Below are 9,660 nucleotides of genomic sequence, written 5' to 3'. Positions count from 1 at the left end.
CTTTAAGGTTCACTAAGCCTCAAAATACTCCTAACACATATCCCCCATATGGAACAAAACCTGGGGTGAATATTTAATAACCTTCACAGATTTGGCTCTGTTAACATCAATAGAAGTAGTAAGAATAGCAGTAAGACTGTGCTTATTTTGAAAAACCAGGGATTACTCACCTTGGAAGTACAATATAGTAAATATGTTCTTTATTCTAGAGGCATGGTAAAAGAATAGCCAGTCAACTTTGGATATGAACATTCTCTGCAGCCTTAAAGCTTGTTTTGATGACCAAAACCACCATGGTTAATAAAAATTACTTCCAGAACTTGAAGAATATTTTATTATGGAATACAAAAATACTATCTATGTAAAAACAATAAGTTAGTTTATTTACAATACTTTACACTATCCTGCTCTGGGGCTTCCTTTGCACTGGAATTCTTGTCATTATTTTACACACCTTTATAATTTTAATTATAATTTTGCACAAAGCATTTCCAAAAGCATGTCATCCATGTTCACTGCTCCAATGATGGGCCTGAAGAATAATTCAGCAACCACATTAGCATTAATAGATCTTAACAAGGAGAGAACAACATTCAGCTTGGCAAATCTGGCTTCATCACCTCTGTGAATGAGTCTGACGTGTTCATTTAGAGCTTGTTGTGCTTCCCTCTGCAATCCTTCAATGTACTGTGTACACTGCAGTCCAGGTAGATCTGAAAAGAAAAATAAATTATTTTATTTGCATATTTTTGTTTATAAAACAACATCATTCTTACAGAACAACTCCTAACAGCTCACAGACTGTAGTTATCACTCAAGGAAAGAAGCGAATTAAATTGCTAGAGGACTTCTTGTATGCAAGTCAACATGCCAAATTTTATTGGGCAGGTCACATTCTTATCATACTGGTGTTCTGGATATTTAATACTCTTCTTCACAAACCTAAAACATCATGTTTGTCAACATTCACTTAGGTGTTAAACAAATTAGTTGATAAAAACTTTGACTGAAGAATGCTCTCTAAGACACCATTACAGTGGGGAAGATAACAAAAATAACTTTTTCAACTTTTCACTTCTACAAAAATGCACTGTTTACATTTAAGGCTTATTTTGACTACTAGTGTTTCTACTCCAGTTTATAAGTGGTAAGAAGTACTGACTCCAACATGAGACAGGAAGATTCCCAATGAACCACAGTAAGGATACTGAAAGATGGAAGGTGCAGAATTAAGGCTATGTGTGACCATAGAATGGTTTTGGGTGGAAAAACCTCCAAGATCAGTGACCCCAATCATTAACCTAACACTGCCAGGTCCACCACTAAACCATGGTCCTGAGCAACATATCTACACATTTTTTAACACTTTCCGGGATGGTGATTCAACCACTTCCCTGGACAGCCTGTTCCAATGCTTGACCACCCTTTCAGAGAATAAATGTTTCCTTCCAGAACAATTCCTCTAATTCTTTGCATTAGACCAGCTTCCAAATTTGACTTGTGTAACATGAGCTTCACCTTAACTATTGCAACTTTTTCTCTCTTATCTGTATAGAAAGCAAAGCTACAAAAGCAGGATGATAAACGTAAAGTACCACTACAGGAACCTAACCATCAACAAACCTAACAGCTTGGCAGTGGGAGCACCAGCAGAGTCCTGTCCCGTTTTCACAGGGTACTGCCATGGTTGGGAAGTGCCATACCCAGCCTGTCCCAGTTTCACAGGGTATTGCTGTGCTTGGGAAGTGCCATACCCAGCCTGCCAGCCACCTTTCAGGTCAGTCACCGACGTGATAACAAGTCACTTGGTAGAGCTGCATCTATGGGAGTCCCCACAAAGCGAGATGACAAAAAACCCACCCCGATCATAAATGCTATCCCAAAAGCCACAAGAGCACTTTGTTGCTGTTAGCCCTGAGCCTTCCCTCGCTCTGCGGGGCGCTCAGACCCCCGGGCAGGGCACGGGCAGAGCCGCCACCCTCGGGCCGTGGAGCGGAGGGAAGCGAGCAAGGAGCCGCTGCTGTCTCCCAGCCTTGTCCAACCGACTGCCAGGCGCCTGGAATTCGCTTTCCTCGTGGAAAGCATCTGTGGGAAGCGCCAGCCCTCAAGACCCCAGACCGAGCTGCCTGCGGCCGGGGTCTCGAGGAAGGGGCAGCAGGAGAAACCCTGCTCCGCGTCCCTCCCCTCCAGCACCTTTTTCAAGCCGGGGAAAGCCGCGGGTCTCCCCGCTCCCCGGGGGATGCAGGCGGGCTCTCCCGCCCTCCCCGCTGCCCTGTGGCAGAGACCCCGGTCACTCACCCGGGTTGAAGAGCACCGTCCCCTTGAGGTAAGCGTACTCTTTGGTGCTGATGTCCAGGCTCCAGCACTTGGCCAGGAAGCCCTTGATAGCCTGGATCTCGCCGGCCGAGGGCAGGTGCGGGCCGTGGTGCGGCCGGCCCGGTGCCGGTGCCGGTGCCCGCGGCTGCTCGCCGTGCTGCCGGGCGGTGAGGATGCGCTGCAGCATGCTGGGCTCCGCGCTCTCCACCGTCTCCAGGTGCACCCGGTCCTGCGCCAGCCCCAGCAGCAGCAGGGGAGCCCAGCAGCTGCGGACCAGCAGCAGCTGCTCCTCCAGCGGCAGCTCCTGGAAGCAGGGCACGTTCTGCACGAAGCGCAGCGTCTTCACCAGCACGGCCGAGGCCGCCTTGCAAGCCACCTGCGGGCTCCGCAGGGCCACCCGCCGCCGCGACCCGCACGGGCAGCCCCGGGGCGCGGGCCCGGCCGGCGGCACCGCCCGCTCCTCGCTGCGGAGGATGCTGTAGAGGATGCTGCTGTGCCGCCGGCCCTCCGCGCAGCAGCGGCAGCCGCGCTCCGCGCACGCCATGGCGGCCGCGGCTCCGGGGGCCGGGCTGGGCCGCGGGGAGGCTCGGCGGGGCGGGCCCTGCCTCCTCGTCCCGCTCCGCTCGCCCTCTGCCCGGCTCCTTAACTTATTTATAGCCGGCGGGGGTGTGTGCGTGTCTGTGTGTGTGTGTGTGCAGCCGCAGGCGCTGTGCCGGCCGTGCACAGGGGCAGACACTCGTTAGTGGCTGGAAAAGAGGCGGGGGGGGGGGGGGGGGGGATGAAAAATATAACCAAACCCTCCTCCTCCTTCCCTGAGGCTGCGATAGCCGGGGGAGCCTCTGCCCGCAGGCTGCGGCGTGATCAGCGCAAATTGCAGCCTCCTCGGCCAGCGCGGGGCCGCGGGATGTCCCTTCCCGGCCCCTCTTCCCGAGCCCCATCCCGGCTGATGTTATGCCTGGACAGTCCGAACAGAGCAGGGCAGGGCAGGGCAGGGCAGCTCCGTAGGGAGCAGCTCCCGCCCCGGTGGGACCCCACCGAGAAATGAGAACCGGCCCCGCTGCCTTCACAAGCACCCGAGAGGTCTGGGGGAGGAGGGAGAAAGGATGTATTGGTGAAGAAAGGAGCGCTGAATTGGTCCAAATAATTAAATTCCCTCCGGAGGGGAAAAAGGTGACACTGCTAATGACATCGAGGACTTCTGTGTATGCCTGCCCTAAAGAGTGATGCCTTGTGTGCCAAATGAACTCCTCAGTGCTGGGGAGGGAGAATCGGACATGTCCCTGCCCGAATGGGTGCTCTGTGAGGGTTGCAAACAAGGCTCTGTCAGGGTGCCCTGGGGCTGGTGCCGCTGCACCCCACTCTGGGATTCCCCATGGAAACACTCTCATTAAAAATTCCCTTGCTCTGCCTTTCAACACCTGGCCCATCTTCCTGATGTCACGTTGCTCCATCCATTTACATTATCCCTTCAGGCTCTGCTTCTCCATGAATCTTTCCTTTTAGATACTTCTCTGTGACCCATGTCCTCCAAGTGGCATATGGACTCCAAAGCCATGAAGCCTCCCATCCCTCCAGGCCCTGATGTTTACACAGGAGGGGAATCATGATTGTCAAACATGGATTCTTGAATGAAAAATAAGCACCTTCTCAGCTGGGCTGAATAAAAGTGGGTGCAGTGCAGCAGAATAAATAAACAATACAGAAAATAAAGTTGCTTCTGTCTGCTGCATATGGGCTAAAACAGAAACATTTTCTGGTTCCTGTGATCTGGAAGAACCTTGACAGAGAGTTAGAGAAAGTAGCCAGTTTTAAGCAAAATTCTGTACCTTCTCCAACAGTATCTGCTACCAAGAGAAGACTAAATCACCCTTGGAAAGCTGTATTATCTTTCCATAAAGGTGTTTTTTTCTTTGTTGTTGTTGTGTTTTGGGGTTTGGGGGTTTTTTGTTTGTTTTGGGGTTTTTTTGTTTGTTTTGGTTTTTTGGTGGGTTTTTTTTTTGGTTAGTTGGTTGGTTGGTTAGTTGGTTTGGTTTTTCTAAGTAAATACCATTGACTGCTTTGGATTTTGTAGAAACAAAAAAAATTTTGGGTTAGATCTTGGCATTTTCTTTTCCCTGTGAAGTCAGTCCTACCCTATCAGCTTACACAGGTATAGAGTCATATAGTCTTTTCCCTCTAAGTCTTGAACTCAGAGGGGATATTCTTTACAAATGGTTTTTACAAACGACTTGTGCTTTTTGTAAGGCATTTTTCTATAAAGTTATATAAAACACTGATGGGCTAGCTGTCTCAAGTAAACCTTCTTTTCCAAATGCAAGCTGTCCAAAACCTAGATTATCATAGTTTTGGTTTTACCCATGAAATGCATTTTCTTTTTCACAGGCCCAAACATGATAAAGCCCTTTATTGGCTTTGCAGTAGAAGAGAACTGCTAGAGTGCACCAATTAAGTGATGTCTAAAGTTTGCTGACAGGTCAGTGGTTTCACCAAACATCCTTTAAGAAAAACTGCTAGATTTACAAAACAAATGTACTAATACTAAACATTACCAAATGTTTCATTTGGATAGTATCACTGGTAATGGGAAAACAGACATTTATTTTTCTAGAATATTACTGTGCCATTCTAGGTTGTTTCCTGTTATAGCCATCAGTGTTTCCTTAGTATTAGGATATTAGATGGTTTCTTTCAGCCTTCTTAGTCTTTTACCTTTTTAGTATTTTTTGGGGAGGGGTTGTTCAGTAACTTCAGAGGTAAGTCTTGCCAATTTTTAGAAAAAGAGCGTCACTAAGCTTTTAGTTGTCTTCAGTAGCATTTCTCCTATGAGGTACAGATTAGTAGTCTGACCATGGAATTTAGATGTGTTTTTTATGAGTTTGTAACTTGGAAATTATCTATGGGAAAGCACGGTGCAGCTGAGACCAGAATCATTGCCTTTGCAGCTTTGACCTTGGACTCCAACTGTGGGAATGTTCTGCTTATTATGGGAGGATGCTGCTTACACAGGGCTATAGACAAATAAAATATTTGTAAATATAACTTTTATACCAAGTCTACAATAGATGGTTTTTTTTTTTTCCTGTGTAGCAATATTGGTTGCAGGTGTTTAATTTTTCAAGGTATTTCTTTTTCAAACAAGTCTCAAATGTAGATGCAATTCATCTGTTATATAATGATTTTGCTGACTCTTCATTTTCTAAACAAACTTATACAAAAAGACTTTGTCTTTGATAATTATAACAAAATGTGTACCCCACACTGGAACCAAAACTTGATTTACTATTCAGTGCCAGAAATCATATTGCTGCAATTATAAGTGTACTTTCTTCTCTGACAAATGCATGTAAACACCCATTTCTCTCATTCTAATGCTTAATGTACTTTGATACACATGGAAGTTTATTTTATTCATGGTAGATCATCTATTTCCCAGCTAAAACATTAAGAATATCCTGTAAATATTTATTTGTGTTTTTTCATGTTGGTATTTAGCAATTTGTACAGTTTTTATTTAAAAATCTGGGTTCTGCCTGTCCATAGCATTCAAGCTATGGACAAAGTATTTTATTCCCTAGCAAAACCAAAATCCCTAACAGAAACCAAACTGTTTGATGGAAAATGCATGAAAACCCTTTTAGAATAAAGCGAAAGTGCCTGGTTTCTGCTGGAGGAGCTGATGTTACATGGGTATTACCAAGCTCCTTGTGGTACTGTCATTAATAGGTTTACAAGCTTCCAGACAAAGGATTACTTGTTTGTATTGTTTGGGGCTTTTTCGGATTGTTTTTGTTTTGGGTTGGTTTTGTGTTTGTGTGTGTGTGTGTGTGGTTACAGGGGTTTTTTTAAACTCAGACAAAGCCTTGGATATGGACGTGATACAGTGCAGTCTTGGCAGCCTCACTCTCTCATGTTGTTGCTCAGTATATCTGTATCACTCATCTGGTAGCACATTTGGTTCTTGGCCAGAGGGCAAGACTTCAGTTTCAGAACAAGACCAAACAAGCATTTGTTTTTATGCCATCAGAGCTTCAATGTACCATTAGCTTGAGAAAAGATTTTTTCCAGCGTAGAATTTGATCCTGATGTCCTATAAATGCACACTATTCCTTTTAGTGTAAGTGGTGAAAAATAAAATTTTATTTTAAGATCAGAAAAAGCAGAATCAATTTGAGAATAAGAGGAGTTAATTTTTCTCTACAGAAAAACAAAGTTTAATGTGGAGTATTGTTATAAGGATATGATAAGCAATATGTCTTTTGTAAAAATAAGTGCTTTATTAAAACAAGATTTTGGAATTTAAGTATAGTGCTGCTTTTCATTCTTTTCTCATTGTGACTATCCATTAGTTAGACTGTTCACCATTCACATTTCCCCTGTTTTTTCTGGGCTGTTTTTTGAAATAAGTGGGAAAAGTAGTTCTACCTATGTGCTGCACCACACACTCCTGATGGCACCATTGGCCCCTTCCTGCATGGGCAATGGATTCCTGAGGAGAAGAATACTGGGAGCCTGAGCCAAAGATAGTTGAGGTGGACCCAGGTGAGAGATGATGACCAGAATTTCCAGAGCTTTTTCAGCTTCCCTAAGACTGTGATTTGACAGTGTTTCTGTATCCCACCACCAGCTCACCTGGTGCTTGATCTGGAGCAGGATGAGAATACGGTGACATTTTTATGGAATTGGCCAGAGTATATAAAAAGGAGTTTATTCCAGGTTTAGACCTTCCTGCCAGCTGCTTGAAAGCAGATGTGGTCTGGTCTAATCTGGTATAAATTGTAATTGTGCCAAATCAGCCTTTTAACATTTCTTAAAGGAACCAGACCATGCAAAAGGAAATACATTGTTGTTGTTGTTGTTGTTGTTGTTGTTGTTGTTGTTGTTGTCAGATCAGTTCTTTGTAAAATGTGGCCATGGCAGTTTGGATGCAGAAATAACAGTTCTGAATTTCAATTTACTCTTATTGTACCATGTACTCCACTGTCATATTTCCACTGGCAGATAGAAAATTTAAGGAGGCCTCACATACCCCAGATCTGGCCTTTTCTCCTTTTACCCATATGTCAATTTATCTTACTTAATGCTAGGTTATTATGTTAGAGTCAACTAGGTTTTGGAGTAGGGAAAATTAGGGAAAGAAGCAAACAAACTTTTTAAAGTGAAAGGCACTCAGTTGTTTCCCATTAAAAAAATCTTAATTGATCTTTAGGGTCTGTAAAAAGCTGTGAGCCCCATCAATCCAAAACTTACATTTAGACATGCTACTGGGGTTTCAGTGTTTAGATATAAGTAATAAGTTATATTTTGGCCCAAAGTGGGTTCATGGGGCTCCCAAACATCTGTCAGTGTGCAGTGCTTCAGGGTGCAGTGCCCTAATCCCTCCTGAGCCAATCTGTCAGCTCACTGGATCTGGGAGGTGCTTCCCACAGAAGTGTTGCTGTTGCTGCTTTCCTTGCCCCAGCTCTGGCACACAGCCAGTCCTTTGGTGAACCAAATCTTCTTTCTAACCAGGTAGCATTTTTGTGACAGCCATTACAAGAAAAGTAGCAGTGATTTCCATGCTTTATTTTACCCAGTGACACTTTTGAAGTTTCTGCTCCACCTGAGAAGCTGGAACTCTTGTGATACAGCAGAATTGTGCCTGGTTAGTCAACACAAAACTAGCACATCAAGATAAAAAATCATGTAGTGTTCTGCTAATTGAACTGAACTGAAGTCAGGTAGGGCTAAAAAGGATGCCAGAACAGGTAGAAAGGTGTGGTCTTACTACCTTTCCAGGAGAATGGGGAAAGAGCAGGAAATACTTCTGCAAACCAGTATTCCGCTCAGCTACCGAGTGGAACTGCTCCCTCAGGAAGGTAAAGCCCTAAATCTTGAGAGCAGAAACCAGTCCTTTGGTGAACCAAATCTTCTTTCTAACCAGGTAGCATTTTTGTGACAGCCATTACAAGAAAAGTAGCAGTGATTTCCATGCTTTATTTTACCCAGTGACACTTTTGAAGTTTCTGCTCCACCTGAGAAGCTGGAACTCTTGTGATACAGCAGAATTGTGCCTGGTTAGTCAACACAAAACTAGCACATCAAGGACAAAATCATGTAGTATTCTGCTAATTGAACTGAACTGAATTCAGGTAGGGCTAAAAAGGAAGCCAGAACAGGTAGAAAGGTGTGGTCTTACCACCTTTCCAGGAGAATGGGGAAAGAGCAGGAAATACTTCTGCAAACCAGTATTCCGCTCAGCCACCGAGTGGAACTGCTCCCTCAGGAAGGTAAAGCCCTAAATCTTGAGAGCAGAAAATAATAGGTGTTATGGGAGAGGGCTTGTAACAAGCTTTGGGTTTAAATTATTCTTTTAAATATCATGCAAAATTGATCTGTACCCTTGCTAATGGCACTTGAATAAGGGAATTGTGTTATAAAACACTAGCGTAGAAAATAGCTTTCAGTTACTTACCTTGAAGAAGGCATTGCTGATACAGAACAACAGATGGGTAACAGGCAAAAAGCTCAGTTAAGTTAGATACTGTTCAAGGTTGTGGCTTAAAGAATAAAACACATTCTAGCTCTACAATGGCAGGAGGATACTGTGTATCCATTGCACCAATTTTTAGGTTCAAAGTTCTGTATGTTACTGCAGCTAATTGTCTGAGGCTGGTGAGTTCACAGATACATTTTCATTTGTGACTAATATCATAGGATATTCTGCTAATAAAATTTACATTCAAATAGACCTATAATTTGGCATTTATTATCTGAATATCAGTGTCCATGTTTTTAAAATCTCTCTTTAGGTTTTAATTCAGACATATTTCATCTGAGTTGGGTATTTTAAAATGCTGTCCTCTGGTGAATCAGTGATATAATTTCTCATTGGATCAAATTTGTGTTATGGTATTATAGCTGTATTTCTTTCTTTTTTACTATTCTTCAAACATGAGTTTGAAAGGTGCATATTTAATTTAAAGCTTCATCTATAATCTGTATCACCAATACTTGTGATCTTCAAATATCTTCAGCAGGTCCTTGCATTCTTTGCTTCAATCATCATTCACCAGGTTTCTAAATTTTTTACCCATTCTGTAACTAACAGGGAAATCATTTGGCATTCTGTTCTACTGGCAGACAAGGCAGACTGTATCTTCAGTTTTGTCAAAATAATCCCGTTAGCTTATTCTCTTTAAAGAAAGGATTTTTCTAACCTAGATCTTTCCAATGCAAGCGGATTAGGGAGTGACCCAGCAGTCCTGTTGGTACACTCAGTGTACTTGCAGTCATTGATAGCCCAAAGTACAGGGGGAAGTGCTAACATCTTAATCTATCTGAGCTGCAGCCAGACAGCATCCTTGG

General features: G+C 43.7%; 1 protein-coding gene across 1 annotated transcript; it reads right to left on the bottom strand.

The window, feature by feature from the left end:
• Positions 1 to 310: 310 nt before the first annotated feature.
• NR0B1 (nuclear receptor subfamily 0 group B member 1) lies at positions 311 to 3,007 on the bottom strand. Its single transcript, XM_039714298.1, has 2 exons — positions 2,299 to 3,007; positions 311 to 713 (listed from the first exon to the last, which is right to left on the bottom strand). The coding sequence occupies exons 1-2, from the start codon at positions 2,858 to 2,860 to the stop codon at positions 469 to 471; spliced, it is 807 nt and encodes a 268-aa protein (XP_039570232.1). The 5' UTR covers positions 2,861 to 3,007; the 3' UTR covers positions 311 to 468.
• Positions 3,008 to 9,660: the final 6,653 nt, after the last annotated feature.

This window comes from Passer montanus, unplaced genomic scaffold, assembly GCF_014805655.1.
Source record: "Passer montanus isolate IOZ18808 unplaced genomic scaffold, ASM1480565v1 scaffold3, whole genome shotgun sequence".
NCBI lineage: Eukaryota > Metazoa > Chordata > Aves > Passeriformes > Passeridae > Passer > Passer montanus.
Note: the sequence above shows the minus strand (reverse complement) of the source record. Positions and strands in the feature narration are given on the sequence as shown.